Here is a 25,061-nt window from a genome sequence, read left to right on the forward strand (position 1 = left end):
AGCCCAGATTATGTGCACATTAAAGTAAGTCCAATTTAAACATCCACAGTTCCCTTTAATATACCAAGTTACTTGTTTTCTCCCACTACAGTCTCACTTAGGTATTTATTTTATAAGCAGGGAGAAACGGGGCTCAGTCAGCCCAGTTAAGCACATTTTTGCTGTTTTTTTGATCAGAGTATTCCACCTTGTTTCACTTAAGTTATAAATTAGACATTTAAAATTAGACTGCAAATTTAAGTGTCAATTTTGTGGATATACACAACGGAATACTGAAAAGTATGTCTAGCAAGTTAGAGAAAACTACACATTCACAAATATTTTAAGTAGTTCAAGAACTGAATGTGATCTTTGATATTTAGGTAATGGTCTACAAGAACTTTGGTACAAGTGCTGTAGCAGTGCTTATTCTTATTGGCTTCTCATGAAAGACCCCAATTTGCTTATGATTTATGTGTGTATAGCAGATACCATTTCTGAATCCTTTTGTGACAGGGCTGCACTTGCTGGTGGAGGCTTGTACAAACATACTGCCATGACCACAAAGATGATCGTGACGATTTTGCAAGCAGCACCTGAATGCAAAGAATAGAAGAGTCCTTATTGCAGTCACCTTCGATAGCAGACAAGAGTATTTCAGTCATTTATAAAGTTTCACATGGTGAGTTACACTAAAACTTTTAAATGGATGCTGTGAATTTCAATGTATTTTACATGAACTGCAAAGGGCTGGTAAAGGCAGTCTTCCAACTGACTTCAGACCCCTCACCTGCCTGCCAGTTCTTGTTTGCAGCAGCTATTGCCTTTACTTCAGTTTCTGTGTTTCTTCACCCCATTCTAGCCTGAAGTGCAAGTCTTCCTTACTTCTTGTTTCAGTACTGTTCTTTATTGCATCAATATTCTCTTTGCCACAAACTAAAACTTCCCATATACAAACCTGTTAAGTATTCTCTCCTCAGCTACCTCAAAAGGTTGTTCCATTTACTTACTGCTGGTACCTAGTGGTGTTTGTGCAACTTGGGGGGCAAGGAGAGGGGGAAAGAGGAGGGATTTTATCACAAGTATGCCTGAGAGATACTGAAAACTGACATTGTAACTTCTGCTTTTTCAGTTTCAAGATCAGATGTTAGCAGTTCAGTTTATGCACTTTAAGTATCACAGTTGCTAGAAGACCGGACAACAGCAGTTATCACAGATGCAAGCTTAGCCTGCCTTCCCTCCCCCAGACATATATACCCCACACACTTGAAGGGAACAGATTGTTAAAAAAGTTGGAGAATTTTTGACTAGTGTTCAGAGATATTTCCAAGATCTTGATATTAATTTAGGGAAAAGAACTGAAATATGACAAGAGGAAGAAAGGCCCTTAGCCCTTAAGCTGCCAACAGACAAAGCCAGGTAAGACTGAAATGTGTGCCAATCCCTTAAAATTCAGTAAATACAGTGTGATAATGAAGAAAGACTGAAGAGCAAAACTATTTTGTTTTATTGTTATTAAAAAAAATTTTCAGGTAATTTTTAAGAACCACTTAATGTGGTCTTGCTCTTTCCATGATATTTTGCTTTTTATTATTTATGAAGAAAATTAAGGTTTTTTTTAAAAAAACACTGCTGCTAAAAAATAAAATTTTAAGATTCTATTTTAAAATAATTCCCATCTAGCAGTCAAGGCCAGTATATCTATTACCTCGTACTTGTACATAATATGAGGAAGTCACTTACTTATGCCCATCAGCAGATAAGCCATTCTTTCATTGTCATAAACCCAACAGGCTCCTTTAGTTTTACATTCATTAATATCCCACAGAGTACAACTGTTGTCTATAGCAATACCAAATAAAATTGGTCCAGGAATAGTACCTAAAAACCACAGTAACATGTTAGAACGTTTGAGTTACTTGGAATAGTCTTACCTGGTCTTAATGCATATGGTGAAATGCCAAGCTGGTGGGGAAGATAAAATGGGATAGCCACACACCAAACATAACATTTTAATCAAAGTCATAGGGCTCACATTACATAGCAAGTGTGCCTCTTCCATTGCTCTAAATAGGTAGGATGCATAGAGTGTTAGTTAATTCTTTATACAGTTCTCACTTTATCAAGCAAGAAGTTTGCTCAAAGACTTGAGCTTCTTTTAACTTCCTCAATTTTCATTGGAAAAGAAAAATGTGATTAAAATTAGGGGGAAAACAGCTAATCAAGGAAGCAGGATTTTAACTGAATGAAAAGAAGTCCCTTTCCTCAAATCACATACACTAACCTGTTCCAAATTCAGAGAACTAAAATATTATTATGTTAACAGGTTCAAGTATACATTTTTTTCCATCCCTCAGATGTAGCCAAGCTTCTAGTAAAAATTTAATGTAAAATGAGTAGTTTTAAAATTATTCCTGTGTAGAATTTATTAGATTTGTGTGATTTTTGTTACAACAGTGCTTTATGAAACACAAGTGTTTTGCATCCAGGTATAACCAATTTTGTTATACACGCTCTAGGTGCATCATTGCATGTCTACCTAACCTACTCAAGGCCTAAACTGTTCTTGAGCTAACTAGCAGCTATGTCCTCACTATAGCTCTTCTGTTTAGGACCCCTGAGTGATTCCTCAGGTCTACAGCGTAAATATCTTGATGGTAGTAATGCTGTTAGTTGCTGCCTTCTTCAGCCACAGTCAGTCCAGGCAGTGCGAAAGGTTCTCCTATCCTCTGTTCCACAATGAAATCAAGAGTTAAGACTCTGCCATAGATATCTTAACTTTGAGTAAAATCAAACAGGTAAGACCTCATACAACACTTAAGAGTAAACAACCTCATAGGTAGAAGTTAGCTGAGAGGTAGTGTTGATATGCTTTATTGGTAGAATTACTTAGATTAATTGGAGTTCCAATAGATACAGCAAAGCAGAACTTACACTGCTAGATGATCTCAAATGGCAGGGAATGGCTGCAGTACTAAATATTGACATAAAAGGTTACTCAGTAACCGAGCCTTGACTCGGTCTCGAGTTACACATGCCATTTAGAAAGTCTAAGACAAAACCAAAAACGTTTAAAATATGCTTGAGAAAATTCAAATGAGTGGTTCAGAGAATACCTACATTTAGCTTTACGTTTTATCTAAGGTGATTCACCTGTCTTACTGAGATCCTGGAGATGCTTAGGTTTAGAATTTTAGTAGTAGATTTCCCACATAAAAACTCAGTAATTAATTATGTACAAGCGTCTACAATTTCAATAAAGGCTAAAATCAGTCAAAGGAATTGAAAGGGAAGGGAGAAGAGGGAAGACTCCACCTATCCATTTCAAAATATACTAGCATGGCCAATAAGGACACAACTGTATGAGACAGTATCACTTTCTTTTCTTTCAGAACTTGAGATGCTGACTACATGAAGCTGTGTTCTATTACATCACTTTACCTTATCTCAACTTTCAGAATAGGCCTCCTTCTGGGGGGACTGACAGCAGGTGCCTTTTGCTGAAAGGAGGACAGTTACCTGTATTCTGTTTGTGCTGATTAAGAACAAAAAAGGCTAAAATGAGCATGCATGCCCTATATTAAGAGGGATTTGAATCCAGATGGCATCTGCCTTATAACAAGTGTATTCTATAAGCCAATGACAGATTGCTTCAAGCTCCTCTGAAAGCTTCTTAATGCATTATTTTTTAAGTCTAGAAAAACATCAAATAAGTAGATTATTCAGAGGCAAGTGTTTCAACAAGAAAGTCATACCCAGTAATCGTAGAAACACTGACTGTACTCCAAGAGCAAATGAGCGCTGTTTATCTGGCACACACCTGTAAACAAGATTTACAGTTTAAGACTTGGTAAACAAGTTTTAACTGTTCCATTTCTCTGCTTTGTCCCTCAGAGAATATGCTTTGTCTTACTATACTCTTTTAACCTGTTAATTGCAGAGGGTTTTAGAAATCCAGTGTGCAGAACAAGTAACTAAAGAACTTCAAGAGGTGTTTTGACAAAAGATAGAAGCAACTCCTATAGCTCATCAAGGAATTTTAGATTGAACTAGTTTAACAAAACAGTATAAATAAAAAGATAGCTTCCCAGCAGCACCCTGATATACTGTTGCACATTTTTTCCACAGAACATGAATTTCAGTGATTCAAAAGACAGTCAAACCACTGGTTAACAGCCAAATACATGCTGCCACATTTTACATTAATGACTACCACACATAAAACATCAATATCATATGAAAAGTAGTCTACAGTTCTTGACAGACTACGATTTTTCAAGTCAGAACTCTGAACTGAGACAGAAGCAAAGGTTGAGAATGAGACCGATTGTTATTTTCTTCTTTTCTTGGTACAATTTGAAATCCTGGCACTACCGATATACAGGCTAGTTGAGTACTTTCTTCATCCAAGCGCATGGCACATTTACTCCTTGCTTTGACTAAAACAATCAAGAGTGCTCCCATAAGAGGGACTTTGCTACAGGTAGGAAAGTTTTGGGGTTTATTTTTTTTTTTAATAGATTCAAACAGTATCTACTAACCAAATGTAATTACGGAGACAGCAAACAGTTATATGACTTCAAGTACTGCCTGCTTACTACACAAAGTACAAAAACAGGAAATCCCTTGCACATTGTTTTAAGTCCACATTCCAAAGCAAAACAAATTAGAGTATTTTACTGATCTGAATTTTCACAAGAATGCTACCTACTTCTGAGCCCAAAAAACATACCTGAGAATGGCCACAGTAGTTGGAGTAACAGCCATAAATGTAAAAACAACAGCAAAAAAGAAGAAGGTCAGGAATAAAGGTAAAAATTTGCATTGTGTTGGACATTTCCCAGGGACAGCTTCATAGAGAAAGTCTTCTGAACCATTTTCTCTTTTTGGTTTCCCAATACAGGAACAGTTGTGGTATGTCTACAAATGATTTATAAAACAAAATTTAGCTCTAAAAATGACACAAAGTGACACTAATATGGTTGATATTCATCTGGTCTGTATCACACAATACAAGAATAAACCCTGACTTTACAGTATGGGAAACATCCATTCCTGATGATCATATGACACTGTAACCCTCATTATTAAAACTGATTCAGCAGAACTTGACTGATCCAGCTCACCTAAGCAAAAATTATTTTTGGTTTTGCGGTCTAAAAAGACAGTGATAGTCTCCATTTTGTATGGAGCAAGTTTTTAGGTACAAGCATAAAAAAACCCTTAAAACTAAAGAAGATGTTAGAGGAATGACCATATGCAGTACATAATATTATACAAAACACCAACAGTGTAAGCCTTGAAATGCTAACTTTTGCACTCGACTCATTACAAATCAGTGAAGATAACACTAGTTACTGTATAAAATTAAGAAAGGGCAAGCTACAGTGTTCAAAACAAGACTATTTTATAGCGATACATATAGATATAAAAATTTTGGAAATATATAACTTTCAAACAAATCACCTCTTTGAAAACATTAAACACTATGGAGGGTGTCAAGGTTTGGAGTCTTCCCCACACAAGACTAGTTTCATTTGCAAAGTGTAACTTCTGAACAAAGGGTAGCCAAAAGCGTCAGTTCCCTTACAGCAGACAGTATCTTACATGGTTCTCAAAAGTCTAAACTAATCTTAACTGTTACTTAGTTTATTAACCAAAACTGCTGATTATTTCTGTGCAATTCTAAAGTTATATTCCAAAGACCTTTAACTGTGTTGACTACTAAAAACTGTTACATGAATAGGATTCATTCTTTAGATTCACATCTACTTGCACCACTATTTCCTCAAGCCTTATTCTTCAAGCTTAGACTGGTGAACAAATAGAATAGTCCTATGCGCTTCATTTAAATCCACCCAAGTTTGTTTTCAAAGAAAAAAAAATAATATATATCAGTGAAGTGTGAAGATTTTACAGCAAGTAGTCAGCTTCCTACATTTTCAGTACCTCCTCTCGTTTACCATTGTGCTTTTCTGATATATAAAGTCCCCAGAGGCACCCGCTGGTTCAGTTTGCCTACCTTTAGGATCTTCCTACACTCCTCCCACATTCCTGATCAAGAGTTTGTTGTACTAGTAGAGACAAGCACAGAAAATGTCTCATTTCTGGGAAGGCTCAATAATAACCAGCCACTTTCATGGCTTACCATTCCTACATCAAGGGCAACTGACATTCAAGGTTTGGAAACTCACAGAAGCAGGTTGCCATGCATACAATAAACATTACATTATGATTCAAGATCTAGGTAAGAACTGCAGTTTAATGTCAAGGCAGTTGCTGATTTCTACTTTTCTGATTGTCAATTTTATTTGTTCAGCATTAGAAAGTTTAGTAGAAGCAACATGACACTGTGCAAGTGAGAAACATACTGAGTGACCAATAAACCCCTACAATGAAAGAAGGCTCAGAGGACATGGGAAAGCATGATGTGCCCATGAAGCTCACGGAACAATGCAGGCTGTGAGTGACCACAGCTGTTGCAAAGAAAGCTATGCTGAAAAGAAATGGCTATGTCATTTGAGTGGATCAACTGGTGGTACAAATGTTTCTCCCTGAGTTCATTAAGAGAGTGCAAAAGTCTTCCTAAGTCAGCAAGACCAGCATGGGGAGAGCGTGGCTCAGCCCAACACAGAATATAAAAAGCCAGAAAACTAACAGAAGAATTTCAAAGAAAGCAATGGGCTTGAGTTGGCTTCAACCTACATATGCCTTCCCAACAACTGGGGAGGCCCAGCATCGTGATGGTGAGCATGTTATAGTGACCCATAATGGGAATCACACTGGTATTGCGACTGAACTCTGTATTGTAATTGCTATATTTCACTAAGCATAACTAATATTTGTATTGTGTTTTTAGTATATTTTGTATCACTGTGCTAAATCAGAAATACTATGTAATATCAACTGCCATCAAATAAGTAAACCTGATATTAAACATTACCCCCTCCACAAGTGGAATATCTAAAAGCACCTGGTCAGAGAGTATTGGACTCTGATGCATACCAATATTCATCTTACTTAGACATGCATTTCCAATCCACACCAATTTTTCCTGTAGTAACTACCACTTAGATTCAGAAATACTGCAACTTCCTGTCATACCAAAGGAAGAACATTTTTGATATAGAATGCATGTTGCAAGAAACCAGAACAGACCATATCAGCTATCTTCATAGCAGAAAGTACCTTTTTTGTGTTGTTAAAAAGGTGTGATGCACATCCCGCGAAACAGGGAGAAAAGTACTGGACATCATCTCTGCCACAAACTGGGAAGTACATAGAGCGCAAACATCTGCAGTTAGAATTGCATGGTGCTGTTAAGTTATATAGCATGCCTGTTCTGAAAGGTAAAAGTTAATAGGCTTTTAATAAAGTAATTTTAAAACAGCAGATATGTAAATAAGTAATGTAGCGTTTATAGGATAATAAATCTCAAATTATTCAATTCAGGTGATTTATGCACTTAATTGTTTAAAAATAAGCCATGTTCTAGTAGATACAACTCTAGAGGGAATTCCCACTTACTCTGTAGCTAGTTATTTTTGTGCTATTACTGCTTCCATAGATTATACCTCCAATTTCCATTCACAAAACAGATGACGGAATTCTGTGTCCCAACCCAATTCTTATCTTATATCATCTCCTCTGTCCCACACACTTAAGACACTTGAATTTGTTTAATTTACAGTTTTAAGAAAAAACGCAACAAGATTAAAAGCACTGTTTGGCATGGTTTATTCTATTGATTGTATTCTAAGGGGTTTTTTCTGTTTTGTATTCAAGACCAGTTGCAAACCCACTGCATTTTTACCATTTTTAACACTGCTGTGCAGACATCTAGGTTGTTCCAGCACCAAGATGACTGCACATGCTAAAAGCAGAGTGCCATGACATACAAACAAAGTCTTATCACGCCCAAAAGGACTTTAAAGATTTTCTCTGGCTGTTTAGAGAATAACTAATGAAGAACAGAGTTTAATTTAACTCTTGCTTACTATAACTACTCTCAATTTAGGCATTTACTTCCAGTATAGGCCACAGCATGGTCGTATTTGAAGTAGTCCCACTATATTATTAGTATGAAAAATCAGTTTGAGATGTGGGGGGACCTTCTTAAGATATAATTGGAGAGAATGAAAACACCCTTTGATTTTCTAGTAGTAGTGCATGTAATAAGTAAAGAAGCTTCACAGGTTAGAGTTAGGTCAGCTGAAACCAGGATACTGACACTGCCAGTAGTTTAAATATTGCACTGTAAGCTGAGAGTTCCAGATTCACTTGAAGAAACCTGTCTTTTAAGATGGTCACAAATTCTAAGAGGATAAATAATTTAAATAGGAATTAAGCTGGTTACTTACATAGAATTCAAACTGCACATGGAATATTAGGGACATCATAACTACCTATATACTTCATTTAGTTGTAGTACAGTTGAACCCTACTAAGTTACATTAGTTCATCCTTCACACATAGAAGAATCAAAGTTAGTTTGCTCTGGCTTAAAGCACTACAATGCAGCATAAGCAAATTCACTAATCACAGGTTTGTTCATACAGTGCCTTCTTTGCTTATGAGGCATGTCAAGCCTCGAAGTATTTAATCAATTCAGTGGCAACATTTGTCCTGTTTACATGTGCAGACAATGTCTCTCTTGACCTACAAAGAGGGACTGAACCTTTAGTTATACATGGTCAGAGAAATATTAGGATACAGAAGAAATACAGTTTAGTGTACGTAGGCTGTTATGAAACGGAACTTCTTGTTCTAACATCACCCTTCTAAAGAAGCCTAGTAGATAAGGCCATTAAATGATCTTTAAAAGCTCTATAGGTTGGGTATTTTTCCACAGCAAAACAAAACAAGTCCCAGAGACTTGTGGGAATGAACAGAACTACAGAAATAGTCACTGCATTTCTGTCCCTTCAAGTCCTCAAGGAAATACTGGGCAAAAAAATTTGGCAAAAACAATTCTTTGAAGTGTTTACAAATGAAGTAAACCACATTAGTTCTGCTTATAGCCTACTTCAGTAATAAACGGAGTTACTACAAACAATATACTTTGTTCATTAACATATGAACTCAGTGATCCTGTACTCATGTGGTTTTAGTACTAAACTTACAAAAGCTTTCTCCACCCCTCCACCTCCAGGCTATTTTTCAATAGAAAGAACGCTTGCCATAATGATTTCTTAAAAATCTCCACAAATACGAATCTGTATCAATTTCCAAGTCAACCCTCAGAGCACTCTCACAATTTATTCTTTCTGAAGCATTTGTTCAATGACATAAGCAGGAGTCAGACACTTGGCTAGTCTTCCATAGCTTGTAAATTTGTTAAAGCTACTACTACATATTTTAGTTGCTTATTCCTTCATGGAAAGCAGTTTCAGAACTGGCACTATATTAGTGACCTGCATCAGAATAGTCAGTGGCACATGTCCAACAAACTATAGTCCAACATGTAACAGTGAATTACATAAAACTGAACCTTTTTTTTTTTATAATGGATACTGAGTGGAGAGAGTTATTTCAGGATTGGTTAACTCCAAATTGCTGTAGGTAAGAGGTCTTCAACAGCAGTTAAACCACATAACTGCTAAAGTTACACAAAACCATTAAATCCAAGTTAACTGTGTTTAACTTAGGATGAAAAATCAATTCAGCTGTATCTTTTGTCAGCTGCTCGTTATAATAGGACCTGGTATAGAAATATGGGTAGCTTCACATACTATTTTCTATACAACCTCTTCAGTATTCAGTTGCTACATACAGATTCTTTTGCTCAATATGTAACTATAAACTTTCTACAACCGAATATGCATCCTAGTTTTCACAGTTCTGAAGTGTCCACAGTAATCTTACAGCTAGTATTTTTTCAGACACTGAAGCAGTGCCATAAGTGTCAAATGTCAGCACTGGCCTTTGAATATACTGTCAATTGATACAGTAAGTTATAAAGATGGAATCAGAATGAGTGGTAACTTAGGCTTCAAGGATTGATTTCTTTTCCAGTCACCAATGTATGAAATTTGGCTTACTCATTTTGTACGCCTTCTGGAAAAGGAAGTACAAATGAATGGTTAAGGTGTCATGGCATTAAATTTCTACCCTGTTATTGAAGGCAATCAGGCTTCCAGTTCTCTCACTCTACCTCCAAGCCCTCTGAATTTCTGTCCCATTAACCTAAGGTTATCTATTTTACTGTTTTCACAGTTACCGAAATGAGAGACCTAAAAAATATCTGGTTAGTCTTTCATGTCACTCTTAATTTTTGGGAAAATTTTGTAATATTTGTCATATTTATGTCATTGATTCCCTTAAAGGACCTCAGAAAATTAGTAACCTTCATATTATATGATATTTGTGCACTTAATTGCTTCCACGAGCAAGATGCTATTTTCCTGCGTTCTTTTCTTTGTTGTATGTTCATTTTAAGTCAGTCGAACAGCATGATAAATATCAAGTGAATAAACCACATAAGCCTAACTGTTGAATAGATGTTTATCATTTTTCCTAGAAGTATTATCAACTTGCATGTGCATTAGAGGCTACAAAAGCCATTTCCCCCCCAACTTATCTTCTGCATTTTCATGGTGCACTTCATGCTATTATGTCAGTGAAGTGCAAAGAACCTCTTCCCCATCCTATTTAGGCTCAAACACCTTTTTATGCATTGGAGCATAACATACAGATTCTGCTTTTGTTACAAGGTAGTGGTACCTAACCCTTATCTAAAATGAGGGATTTGGGGAAAACAACAAAAAAGTATTGATAAATTATTCACCCAGTTGCACAGCACGCTGCTCACACTTATGATTTTTTCAAATGGAAGTAGTGGTCCCTAGCTACCTGCCTAGTAGAGTTATTTTGCACAGGAGCATCTGACTCTTTAGCAGACCTTCAAACAGCTGGAGCTGCCTCTGGCTCCATCAATTCATGAGAGTGTAACCAACCATTTGAGAGCACACAGTTTTAGCACAGCTAGCTGCCTTCCTCCTGCTTTTAAACACTAGTCATGCTACAGAAATGTGCACTATTTATACTGTTCAATTCTCATAGTTTTAATCTTATTGTTAATTCCTTAAGGAGGCATGATTGGGCATTTTATACAACATAGTGCCTATGCTGGTAATTTTATCACATACATTCAATGCTGAAGTTTTAAAAGTGGACCTAGAAATCCATTCTCTAAAGAAAGCTTATCCTTGCAGATACCTCTATCAGCCATTTTACCAGGAAAAAAGAAATCTTCCTTTGTAAATGGAAGCTAGATGTGCTAGAATCTGATGCTACAATAATGTCTTTGTTTTTCTCGGGAAAAAATTTGCAATCAGTTTACATTGCAGTGCACCTCAGTGCTCTGTCATGAAATGATTGCACATGGCAGACTCCTTCCAGGAACAAACCGCCCAGATTGTCAAGAGTTGGTTAATAAAACAAGATACAAAAGACACACTACTTCTACAGAGATACAGAATTAGCTGTAGTCAATACCATGGCTACTACACCTAGAATCGTTGTAGAAGCTGGGATTTTTTTTTGTCAAGCAGGTCCAGTCTGCTCAGAACACTTTGCAGGCAACGTATCATCACATTTTCTTAATCGTCTATTACATAAAGATTCCAAGAAGATGGTTTTAGAGTTCCATAAAATATTTCCATTTCATACATCAAGGCAAAATAAAACATTTTAAATGTTTTGCATTCTGTGATGTAGCTTAATTACTTTAAATATTAACACCAAACCCAAGAGTGCATTAAAATATATTTACCCATTATATGTTTCAGAGACACCTGCGAAAGGTTCATTCCCACATTTAGCAAATAAAAACACTGTGTTTAACAGTAGGGCCACTGAACAAGTGCCTATCATGAACTTGATTATGCTTTTGCAATCCATTTTGCACTTGGAAACCAAGATGCCACTTATGATTTGGCCTAGTGCTGCTGCTGGAATTAATACAAGCCCTAGAGGAAAACAAGACACCAGCAATTACACAAAAATGCAAGATATAAATAGTGAAACAATTTAGAATGCAATTTTATGTTATGAAAAAAATCACAACAGTTACCTGTATCTTAAGATGCAGTCCATGTGATGTCATTTTCAAACCAGAATCTGTCAGCATGAGTAATTTCTTCTACCCTTACATTATCTTTAGCCTTTCCAGAAGTTCAACTTGACAGCGTAAATTATAGCTGTCCAATACCCAAGTTCAACACAGCAAAACCAGACTACTCTAGGAGTACTATATACTGGGCAGGAATCTCTGAACACAAGTAGGCTGCTTCATGAAAACAGAAAATGCTCTTTCATTGCTTCAGCTTTTTCACATGTCCATGTTTTGTTATACATTTGTATTACGAACTTTTTAACAAGAGAACATAATCACTATTATACATGAGACAGCACAAGATACAATAAGGCATCCACAGAAACATTACCAAAAGTCTAGATCAGTGGGTCAGTTTTGCTGTCATAGACTATATAGCCCATAATGATTTATCCTCTTTGCACTATTGGGACTCCAGATACATAACTGAGCATTCTTATATGGCTAATCTACAATACAAACACAGAACTCAGTGTAACTTGCACTGACCTGAGACAGCTAATTTTAAAGACAGTTCAGGTATAGTGGCAGAACTGCACAGGCCACAGACACCCATAGTCAAAAGTAGTTTAAGTAGTTAACATGGTCACTCATAACAGACCAGCTACTTCAACATTAATTCAGGTACAGCTAGCTTTCAACATTAGTGCAGTAATTTCTTTAAAGCTGTACATTTTATTAACACTATCAATATTTTCAATACAAATTAAAAAGAAATTCAGACAAGGTCTATAGACAAAAAAGGAACATGCATTTTTCCACTTCACTGCTGATTACTGTTTAATAATTGAGGTGGTATTCCAATATATTTCTATGTAAAACTTGCAGATACTTCGTTCTGAAGCGATGATGTCTGAATAGTGATAGTACTATCTAGTATTATCCAGAGGAGCAAGTAATTCAGAAAGTCTATCCCAAACATATTTCTGCTGGAGAAAGAGCACTTCAACCAGCATATGCTTATATTGCAGCACTACACAGTTGAAGTAATTTAGCAAGACACATTCCACAAATATTAAGTCTGCCATATTGCAAGCATCTGTTGGTCTATCTGCCTTGATCAGGTTGCTGTTCTTCAGAAGTAGTTGTGTCAGAATTAATCATGTGACCCTACCTAGTGCAGCTCATCCATCAGTTTTTTCTATTTGTTTCTCCAATACTCAGCTTTTCATAGCCTTCCCCTGTTCTACCTATTACTTCTGCATATCAGATAACAGGAATAAAAGACAGTAAGCCAGCTATAGAAGCAGTTACACAATAGTTTTATAATATATCCTGATTAGTCTTTTTATTGTAAGCTATCTCGCTGTAACGTTATGGTGGAATTGAAGAAGGGAAAGGCCAAGTCAACCCCTTACTTGCAGTAAGCACTGATTTTTTCCAGTTGCCCTTCATCTTGCTTCCTTTAGTAGGGACTAAGGCTTAATGCTCCTTCAGCTGATTTTAAATGAGGAAAATAAAATGCTTTTCACCAAGTATAAGAAATAAATAAATTACAGTTTCAGCAGCACACAAAATTCTCATTCTACTTCGAATACGAGTATCAAGCATTCTGAACTTACAGACAATGAGTAGCTTTGCAGCCTTGATGAATTAAGTACCACGGTATTCATAGAGCAGGCAAGAATAATACAAAAATGTTTCTGCTGCGAAAACTGCATTTCATGTAATTATATCCACGAATACCTCAGACAAACACAAGACACCTATATACGTTTCCACCTATAATGTTAATGAGGTCTTCACAATATATTTAAGGTTTTAAAAAAGCCACATTACCTCCAAGAGTTGCTGAAAAACTTGACGTCTTTCCAAACTGATTTTCTATAAACTTTGGTAGAAATGTGGCAAAGCCAGTGGCAACTAAGGCTTCTGAAGAACTAGCTATTATTAGACTCATAAGCACTGGATTCTTCAACAATATCTATGGGAGGAAATGAACAAAACACTCAGGAAATTATTTCATTGTAATACCATGTAAACTAGAAGTCACTATATTTTAAAGCAGATACTCTCATGTAGAACTTCACTAATACACTTTTCTTGGTTTAACAATCTTAAGCAACAGCAAAATGAATATGCATTAAATTATCAGTAGCACTGGAGACTTCCCTATCACAACATGATAAAGCAGCAATTACCTTTCTAAACACTTATGTACTACCTGAAAACGAATTTCGTTTCTCAGAATATATCAGTTTTAGTAAATTACAGATTTCCTTACCAGGAGAGCCACGGGAAAGTCTTTAAAACTTTTTCCAATGTTCTTAGTCTCAACAAGTGCCTCACTTCCATCATTATGAGTTTCAGAGATTTTTTCAGCCTGTATTTTTGCTGTTCCTACAAATAGGCATATTTATTGACAATGAAGACACTGAATACCTGTGCTCTTAGACTTAAAGTCAGAAAAAGCATCAAAATAAGTATCTTTTCCTTGGGAAAACCAGATCAGACCTTATAAGTCCTCAGTATTTTATTGGTACCGATCCATAAAAAGATCAATAATGTATTGCTGCGGAAAGAAGAATTTGACCAAAGCATCATGCTTCCATTGGAAGACCTTGGTTGTAAGAAGATACTGTCAGGGATATCCTAAGAATTTCAGACTATCCTGAAGCCCATTCAATTTTTTATAAGTCATTCTCACATTCGCCCCAGTTCCCTACTTGATTGTTTCTTTTCTTCCATCATTTCTCTTTCCAGATAAGCATAGTAAGTTCCTTTAGGTGCTCTTCCAAGGGACTCCTACATAATATCTGACTGAACAGAAATTATATTGAAATTAGTCTTTTTAGGAGACTGCTCTGGGATACTTTGATTCATGCTTTATTATTCCACCCAAAACAGTAAGGCAATAGAGTCAAAGACAGCAATGCATGTGTTAAGTCAGTGGAATTTCCTTATGATTCTTGGTGGGTAACATAGCAGCTTTAAATACAGTCCTGGGTGCTCAGCTGCAAGCATCGTCCAAACTTTGGCCATCAGTTTCCATGCTTTACATGTTTCCAGACCTACCATACATCATTACGTACACAAGATACTCCCTCTAGCCCATTCACCTTGTTTTAAAGGCTGCATATTGGAAACAGGTTATTTATCATCAGGTTTTCATCAAAGACAGTTAACTGAGAAGCAGAATCAATGAGGAAACAACCACTAGTCCACCAGTCTATAACCCACAAGTATAAACAAATCCCTCTTCCAAAGTAGCTTATTACTGTTAAATATTTACCTGGTAGATGTTTTGGAAAGCATGAAAAAGGTATTATAAGAAGCCAAACTGCAAGAAAGCATGCAAGAAATGCTATCCACCATGCTCCAAGCCAACGTGGGTCATCTTGATCTATCTTTGTACTGGAAAAATAATTTGGAAAAAGCAGGTTTACCATTCAGGAATTTAAATCAGCAATTTCAGAAGTCAGTGAACTGGAATACATTTTTTGGTTTTAATACCAATTTAACAGAAAGCCTTTGAATATTGTCATTTTCTTGGTTTTTTTACATGTATTAAATTTATTGTTTGCTTGTTTAAAGCACGTTCATCAGCTCCATTACAATATTGTATTCCATAAACATAGCTTTCAACTCATTAGTCAAATTCATTCTGATTTAAAGGCCACTATTTGGCCCTGATTTCAAGGTCCTATAGCATTATTAAGATACTGAAAAAGCTGTTTTTAGAAAGAATCTTCATAATCAATGAGTTATGTGAAAGCCAATACAGAAGTTCAGAATGATATTGCATTGAGCTGAAGTCCCTAAAACACAGGAAATAAGAGTGTAAATGAAGTTGTTGGTTTGGACAGTAGTACAATTTATAACATTATTTTTTTGATTAGTGGACTACTACTCAACTAGTAGATTTTCCAGCAAGCTCTTCCCAGGAAGTAAGTAGTAGTATCCTACCCCTCATATCCCACCTCAGGGAAACTAGCTGCACAAGAAATCAATAGTTGCACAAGAAATCAATAGTTGCAATCTAACCCTAAATGAGCAACTGATCATAAGACAAAGGATTTTTTTTTAATCAGCTTTAAAATAGCTAGTATCTCAAAAAGCTAGAACTAAGTATTTGCACAATGGAGTAACTACTCACTGTGGGAAGTAACTGACTTGCTAGAAGCCCTTGTTACCAAGTTAAAGAAGCTCTTGAAACTGCAGTATCTCCCAAACAAAAATACCCCTCACAACTTCTCCTCCTCACATGGAGAAAAGCTGAAGATTTTAATAAGAATTATTAGGAAAAGAAAACAGAAAGCAAAACACTAAGTTGTATCTTGCCTTTCTGGGATCTGGATATCAATATAAATATTAAGTAGCTGCCCTCCTAAGACATAGCCAATAGCAGGTCCCAGCAGTGACATGGCATAACCAATTCCTAGAAGAGAAAATACATCAAGTTCACCATACATTTTTAAAGCTTTCTTTTAAAAAAATTCCTAAATCAACAGACCAAATGGTTTCCGTAACTCAACTGTTCTTCCACTGTTGCTCTTCAAAATGTGCCAAATATTATCTGTTTTATTTATCAGCAATGTGGAGAAAGACTGTTCTTCCACTGTTATTACTTCGACTATAGCATGTAGAAGACAAAATTTGTACTTGTCCCTCAACAAGAAAATTTGCAGCTCTCATTAAAAGCTGCAACTCAGAGGTTCAGCAAAAGACACTTCACTGACAGCATCTTTATGCATTATCGGATTGCCTTTTGCACATCTTGTGCCTACAATCACAAGCTAGCTTGTGAAAAAGTTTCTGAAGTGAGGTTGTTACAAGCATCAGTTGTTAACAGTACATGCCCACAATCTTTAAGAACCTACATATTTATATTTTTATTTTGAGTCTTTAGTTGTTTTTTAGATCTACCAAGACCAGAAGCCAGGGTTCCATTAAAACTTTTGGCTGAAGTAGTATCTGCCACTTGAGTTCATTGAGAACTCAATCATATCCACTTCCATTTATTGATATGAGCCTTAAAATACAAAGCTATAGCTTTTAACAGCTCCTGACAGTTCTAAAAAGAGAAGACAAACACTGATTTAACTAGAGCAACTCATATAAGCATTTGTAAGGCACTGCAGTCTATGATCTATCCAGACAATGTGTTATAAACAGTTTTAAAAGTTACCTATATAAAGGGAAGACTTGTGTTTTGGGACACTATCATCAATAAAAGTTGTGCCCAAAGTATATAGTGGAGTTCCTCCAACTCCCAGCAGCAGCTGTCCCAGGATAAAGACATAAAGATAGTTGGGAAGTGAAGACTTCATGCTGGCACTGCAAGTGAAGTTAGCAGAGCTTGTTCCTGGAATTTGACACGTGTCTGAAAAACAGAGATAGCAAGACTTCAAAATTCTGTTACCAAGTTCATCATAGTCCAACTAAAGAAAATCCTGTACTGAAAGCTAAACTACATATGAAGTGCTGTTAGTGCCAGTCTCCCCTTTTACTTTTCAGGCCTACTAATATATCCTATAGGACAGTGCCCTAACCTTCTATGATATCATATCCCCCAAAAGAAACACCATCATGGCTTGGTTTTTGTTTCCTTACCAGGAAGGAAAGATGGATTAAATAACCTTATTAAAATGTTTTGGCTTGTTGAAAGCATTATTGACCAGATGCATGCAAAAAACTGTCAAATGGTCATTCAACAGGTTAGTGAATACTCCTAGGTAACAGACACTTCATTTTGTTCTTGTACCTTATAAAGATTCTGAGGAGTACTAACAATTTCCATTCTTAAGTGACAGAGCAGCCTGAACAACCTGCGGGAAGTTGGACTGCTGGAGAGGAAAGTACAGTTGTCAGAGTCACAAGCAAAGATAATCCTCCCTTCTCATACACTGTTTTGAGAAGTGTTTCCCTAAAAAAACAACCTTAAAAAACCACACCACTATCTCTCAGAGCACACACTGCCATATCTCCAGAATGAGAAGTTAATGTAAAGCCTCTGTACTTGTCCACACACACACAAAGAGGGTAGCAGAGGTAGAACAGGCTAAGGCTGCAGCTGCTCCTGTAATGTTTGGCACTATGACGAGGGAAAAGAAAAGAGGAAGTGGAAACAGGGAGTGTGTTTTCTCTTCTCCTTCCTCCTGCTATCATTGCACTTTTAGTAGCAGACAGTCCCAAGTGACAAGATCAAAAAGAGGAGCATGGTTCTCTCCAGGTTTTTCCACAGAAGAGTGTACAACCTTAAGGAAGAGGATAAACCCATCAGTTTGGTGGAACCAAGCCATACTGAGCAAATGTATGAAAACACCTTCAGATCAGATGAGTAGACTGATTAAAATCTCAATACTTTGCTACAGAATTATTACATTGTTTTTCTCTGTGTCCTTTTACATTTGAGAACACCTTTTACTTAAGCAAACAAAGGGCAAGCTTGTCCACACTTTGGGCTCACGGGACATAAAACACAAGGAAGTGCTTGCCACATGGCAGATATTTGAAGAACACTGTCTACACTGATGTTATCATAAATGCATCCATGGGTTTTATCATGCCTTTTTCCAGAAGGAACAGCACCATAGTAGTCGTGGAGTCATGTAGCACACAACAGGTGATCCAGTGCTGTTGCACAGAAACTGGCCAACGCAGAGTGATGGGAAAACAACACTTCAAAAGGAGAGGTCATTAAAATTTTCCTTCCTTTTCACTTAGGAACAACCCTCATTTTAACACTATACTGAAGCCACATGGGGAACATTTTATTATGAATCACTACCCTGAAACTTAAAGTTTTTAAAGTATAGTTTCCATTTATTGACAGTCTACTTTCTTTAGCAATATTCCTCTTTTCTGCAGGAAGTTAAGTCTTAAATCAGGTTAACTTTGTACTATTTACATGCACATCATCTAAAACCAACTATAGAAGGACACTATGTTCATGTATAGCATGTATAACTGCAGGTATATTCTCTGTAAGTTGGCCTCTAATACCTATTGGGCAAGTCTAAAACAGCATTTAGCTAGTTATTTTATTGAGTACAAAAATAATAGTATCTTGTTAAAATATACATCAGAAAACAAGTAATGCAGAGCAAGCAAATGCCATGAACAATGTTAAATGATGAAAAGTGTAGCCTAATTTGAGATCTAGAAATAGCTTCATGAAATAAGTAGATTACATATGGTAATGGCAATCAAACCCTGACAGACTGGTTCTTCGTGACTTCCCATCCTCACCCGCGGTGTCTCAGTTCATGTCAATCTAAAAGCTTATGCCATTGTGTAAATAATTGATTACAGCCTCGCTCCTTCAGTTTTCTAGCTCTTCAATTTATATGCCCTAGGATATCTATCCTGACATTGAGAAGAGAGAAGATTATCACACTAGTTTGTTTTTAGAACCATGTAATCAGATCTAACTACAAAATTAAGGGAACCATCAATATGCACTTTAATACAATTATAACCCTTTTATTTGCATCAGCTTTTTTTTTTTTTAAAGTCAGTCAATAACACATGCACTTGCTGAGTTGAGTCATGGACCATATTTCATATTGCCAAGAAACATTTTAAAAGCAAAGACGATTTACCACAAAACTATGAAATTAGTTTAAACCAGCATAAGTCAAAACTGCCATCAAATAACAGTTTACATTCTCTGCCTCAGCCATTCCTGTCATCCCCTTCTTGTACCAGTCCAAGGTTTAAGCAGATTGGTAAAGTGACACAGGTTAAATCTAACCTGGATTAGATCCACAAACCTGTTTGCTGCTATCATAAGAATGGTTTTGAGAGAAGGCACTGGCTTTTACATGATCAAGAAAGTCTAATTGAGATAAGCCAAGCTCTGGGAGAAGTTTAAGATTGGTGGCTGATCATTTTTAACTACATTTTCTCATTAAACTTGTTTTCCCTTCTAAAAGTCAGTGGATTAGACTTGCATTTTAAAGAGCAGAACTACATTAAAGGCAACACTACCCAACAGAGTCAGTCATTACAAATCTTCTTTCAGGCTTTAGTCTAACAAATCTACCTGAATCCAAGTTATGTAAAGACTAAAATATTCCCAAATATCTAATGTAACATACTAGCCAAGAAGGCGGAACCAACTGTAAGATGCTTTAGCAATTACATTCATTATAAGTAAGACAGGTCAAGACTAGTTTTACTCACATCTTAAACTGTAACCAGTACGTGTGTGGGTTTTTTGTCTTTTGGGGGGCAGGGAATCATTTAAAGAGAGTTGTGAAGAGTGAGAAATAAAGAACAGTTGGGTTTCTATTCTTTTTTAAACTTAAAAATCTGCCCCCCCCCCCCCCCTTAAGTCTTGATGGGAAAGTCACTCAAAGTTTCATGGAACATGCTGAATGAAGACTAAGTTCTTAGTTTCTAAAGGCAGATATTACAGTATTACATAACATCTAAGCAGTATAGAGAAATAGACAAAGCAGTGTAGAGAACAGCAGCACTGTCCATTATTTGACTAATCAGATAGTCTTTTCAGAAAGCAAAACCAACAGAAAAACCACAGACATACTGATGGTGCAAGACAAAACAGTCAAATTAGAGGCTGGCATCACACATATTCTGTCACCATTAGTACCCGAAAGCCACAGTCTTCTTCAGTCTTTAATTGTCCTTGACATATTCTGGGAAGGAAGATCAATTAATGCCCTTCTGAGAAGATTCACTAATTCTTAGACCCTAAATGACTTATCCACCACCTGAGTTTCCAGTAGAACAGAGAACTGAAGAAAGGTGTTCAAGTCATTCTCTCTCTTCTCAAATCACACCACACACATTTCAACTCAAATGGCTAAGACTTACTAACAAAGATATTTCTTTTTTCCAAAGACATCATCCACATCCTGTTATTGAAGAGACTCATGGAATAATTCAGGTTGGTAGAGGCATCAGGGAGTCATGTAGTCCAACCTCCTAATCCAAACAGTGTCAAAATCGAATGCAGACCAAGTTGCTCAGGACTTCACTCTGGAGGGTCTTGAAACCCCCCAGAGATACAGACTACACAGTCTTTCTGGGTAATCTGTTCCAATGTTTGACTGACCACACAAAAAAGTTATCTTCCTTGTCTCAGGTGAAGGTCCACATTTCACATTTGCTGTGACAGACATCTTTTACAAATTTAAACATGTTTCAATAAGATCTGAGACGGAAGTTTAAAAGTGCATTGCTTATAGCATCTGCAGTTTTTACCGTCCTCTGTACTGTCTACGTGTCACCAAATATAGAATGGTTTCGCTACAGACAAACCACTAGATGGAGCTCCAGACTACAAATATCCGAGCCAGCTGAGACACTGACGAGCTTACGTAACCTGACAGGCTTATCAGGCTAAATAGCTGGTTACATCTAGGTTCCAAATTAGAGTCTGAAGCCTTTCTGGAGATTGGACAAGACATGTTTGCTGTGGCTAAAATCTTCTGTAAATAGGTAAACCATTGGCTAGCTACTCTTTCAATTTGAAATGGATTAAGCTATTTCTAAAGAGTGTTATTATGACAAATATTTCCAATAGGATATGTATATACTCAGAATAAAAGGAAATTAGTATCTCAAGGTAAAACAGTAAGTTCCAGGAAGTCTGTAAGCCTTATACTGGAGGCAAGATGTACTTTGTATTCCAAACTAGTTCTATTCATTGATCTGGCAACCAATATTAAGTATTGCACTGAACTATACTTTGAAGTTGTCCTGCAGGCAAAACTTACTGTACTTACATATTACAGATGAACATAGATAACCAAGTAACCAAGTAGGAACTGTTCAAAAGTAAATTAGGTCATAGATTTTAATGCAAAACATCAAATAAAAGAGTTTATTCCCAGTACATTAAAATATCTATAAACTACTCATCCAAACAAATAAGCAACAAGGAAAGGGTTTTGGGGTGTGGTGCTATTAAATTCTGCAGCTAAATATACAGTTAAGATGTTTCATCAACATCAGAACTAGCTAAACCAGACATCCTATAAAATCATTTACTGGGGTTAACTTAAGAGTTAAAGGATGCCATGGCACAGCACCTGCAAGATTTACATTGAGTCTGTCATGGTGCAGACATTCCCTGAACACTGTAGTCATTTATCTTTGATACTGTTTTGCTTAAGTCAGCTTAAGCCCTTAAATTTGCTCACCGCAGTTGCAGCATAGGTACCTGCATTACAGCAATCAAAACAGCATGAGTTCAGCCAGCTTACAGTCCCATGGAGAAGAAAGCACACATTCCATTTAAAATTTTCCCTACAGATTTTAGATTTCAAAAGTCCATGTAGAACATGAGCCCTAATAAGGTATCAACACCTACAGCATCTTCAATGGCAGGTGAAGTGACAGATATTTGATGAAACAGAAACAGACTCTGAGATTTCAACCAAAATTGGTAGGAGGAGAAAGATCAGTTGCAATAGTTGGCATCTCCCTTCACAGTCCCACCCTGTCAGTATCTTGTTTCAACAAAAAACCTACAATCAGGTTGGAATTTCCTTTTCAATAAATTCAGCTTCCCTTCCATATTAGAGAAGTAGGGAGGGTAACACTGAAACAGAAATTGTAGAGTAATGGGACTGTAATAGAACCAGGAGCAAGTAAGCTGTTACCCCTCTACTGAGGGGTAACAAGCAATCATCTGCTTATAGCCTCCAAACACTGAAGAGGTTTTTTTTTCTTTTGGCCTTGTTCAGTTGAAAGTTCAATTAACTTCTGCCTCAGATCCTCATTTATTAGATAAGGAACAATAGCTTACCAAAGGTATTTAACTAATGGTCAATGCCTGGACAGCTCACGGAAGTTGTAGCATGTTCAACACTTAAACTAATTTGAGGATCAACAACCAGAAGATTGAGAACCTTCCATCAGCTATCTTAATAGCTACTGATTTTTTTAGTGAGCACTCTAATATGTTTAGTCACTGAAGGAATAAATCTGATTAAAAACTGCAATAACAATTAAGACAATCCTAAAAGATTAAATGATCTTGCTTTAAAGATACCTGGATGTTTCTTTACTAGTTACAGGTGTGCCACTAAACTGAGATGCAACTAGTTGGCATTAAGCACACTGCTCTTAAAGTCTTGTTTTATGAGAAAAGGTATGCAAGATCTGAGAGTTGGCTACTCCCATTATTTCAGTACTGCTTTGTTCAGAATAGTTCAGTACTACTTGTTCTCTCTTTATTTCAGAGAAACCCACAAGTTTTAATCAACATCTTAGAAGAACTTAGTGAAACTTGTTAATGAATTACACAAGATGCCTTTAATAGTTCAAAACCCAAAAGAACTGCAACATGTAGTCACCTTTCAACAAAGACAACGGTAAGTCTAACAGCTTTTCTTTAACATTTATTCTATATCACTGCATCACTTGCATTCCTACTCACAAAGAAACGCCAGATCATTTTTTCCTCAAAGTGAATTTCAAATGCATTCATCAATGCAAGTCACCAAAGCATTTTATTCAAATGTTGCTTATGAGCAAGAACTGATACTGACACTCAGATCTCTTCTGAAAAAGAAAGCTCACTGCAGAGAGACAGCTCTTGAGCTTACAGATTTCAGAGAATCATTTTATTTTCAGTGTTAGAGATAATACCCTATTTTTAGGACTTTGACAGAGATTAACTATGTTCTTCCAAATTAAGAGTTGCAGTGAGTCGCTACAAAGTTGGGGTTTTTTTTTTTATAGTTTTCAAAACATAAAGATAAGCTTACCTGCAAGTTTAGCTCCATAGTGGTATTTTCCACTACTGAAGTGTGGTAAGGAAAATGTAAGTGAGCCCAATCCTAGCATAAACGCTGAGAAAGCAAGCCATCGTGGTTTGTGCCCTCTTTCTCCAAAGAAGGATACAAACAGTGACAATATACAAAAGGCAATGTCATAGCTTGCAGAGATTAAGCCAGTGAGGGAACTGTTCAACTCATAACGCTTCTCAATTGTTGAAATACTAATGTTAATCAGGCCATTTACCACAATACCTACAAAAAAAAAAAAGAGATAATTAGTCAAAGATACTTCAATTTGATAGAGTTGCAAGGGTAAACTTACACTGATGGGAGTGTTAAAATGAATATATTTACAAAGCTACGTTTCAAGGTATTTTTTGCTTTAAAATCCAGGTATATAGTGGATTGTTACAGTGCCAACTTAAGCCAAAGAAACCACACAGGATCTATTCAATTTTGTTCTATCCTGTGGGCATTAAAGATTCAATACTCAAGTATTAAGCCAGCAAAATACCATGCCTCAAACTCTGTTCATGTATTAATGTTCCAGATTCCATTTGAAGCACAGGCAGATTTCCAACAGAATGCATTAGAGTGTCATAAGGTACTGTACAAATTAAAAGGAAATTAGTCAAGGTTATGACTTGATTAGAATACAAGCTACGACTGAAGCAAGTTCAGGACATAGTTTTCAAACCATGATTATCAAATCAACATCATTTCCTCCCTGCCATCATGAAGGGAAGACACACGAAGGCTTTTGAACAGACATCCTTCCCTATAACATAATAAAGTATTTTTAAATAGCTTTACAACTTTTTCAGAGCAACTGAGGTGATTTACTTTAACTGAGAAAAAAAGCTTTCCCCCTGAATCTTGAAGTTCCCTGAAGCAAGAAGTATCAGACAACCTGGAGAAAAGGCGTTGCAGAAGCTGCCCTACTAACGCACAGGCAGACTCCGAAACACTGATCCAGAAGTAGAATCAAGTAAGCTACAATTGGCAGTGCATGCTTAGACAGTGTCCATTTTTACGGAAGTGTCATTTGCAGATACTAACTTGAATCTCCTATCCTGCCTGTTTGCATGTGAAACACCAAGTAGTTAAACTTACAGGAGTTTACTTTTACAGTCCCAAAATAGGATTCTGTTACAAGTGAGATGAATAGCTGTACTTCATAACAGTGTCAGATAACTTCATGGTAGTCTAATTAAACTGTGCCCATAATAAAAAATATACCCTGGAAAAAAGTTAGGAAGTCTTGGAGTCAC

At 36.5% G+C, this 25,061-nt stretch overlaps 1 protein-coding gene across 1 annotated transcript in view; it reads right to left on the reverse strand.

Moving 5' to 3' along the window:
- Positions 1–450: 450 nt before the first annotated feature.
- Positions 451–25,061, reverse strand: part of SLCO4C1 (solute carrier organic anion transporter family member 4C1) — a 28,948-nt gene continuing 4,337 nt past the window's right edge. The window contains exons 2-13 of the mRNA XM_059834205.1: positions 23,779–24,042; positions 17,223–17,417; positions 16,376–16,472; positions 15,327–15,448; positions 14,319–14,434; positions 13,874–14,018; positions 11,753–11,948; positions 7,168–7,321; positions 4,712–4,899; positions 3,735–3,799; positions 1,723–1,860; positions 451–575 (exon numbers count right to left, since the gene is read on the reverse strand). Coding sequence (XP_059690188.1) covers positions 451–575; positions 1,723–1,860; positions 3,735–3,799; positions 4,712–4,899; positions 7,168–7,321; positions 11,753–11,948; positions 13,874–14,018; positions 14,319–14,434; positions 15,327–15,448; positions 16,376–16,472; positions 17,223–17,417; positions 23,779–24,042 — 1,805 coding nt within the window. The remainder of the gene's footprint in view (positions 576–1,722; positions 1,861–3,734; positions 3,800–4,711; positions 4,900–7,167; positions 7,322–11,752; positions 11,949–13,873; positions 14,019–14,318; positions 14,435–15,326; positions 15,449–16,375; positions 16,473–17,222; positions 17,418–23,778; positions 24,043–25,061) is intronic.

This window comes from Gavia stellata, chromosome Z (genome assembly GCF_030936135.1).
Source record: "Gavia stellata isolate bGavSte3 chromosome Z, bGavSte3.hap2, whole genome shotgun sequence".
In the NCBI taxonomy this organism is placed as follows: Eukaryota; Metazoa; Chordata; class Aves; order Gaviiformes; family Gaviidae; genus Gavia; species Gavia stellata.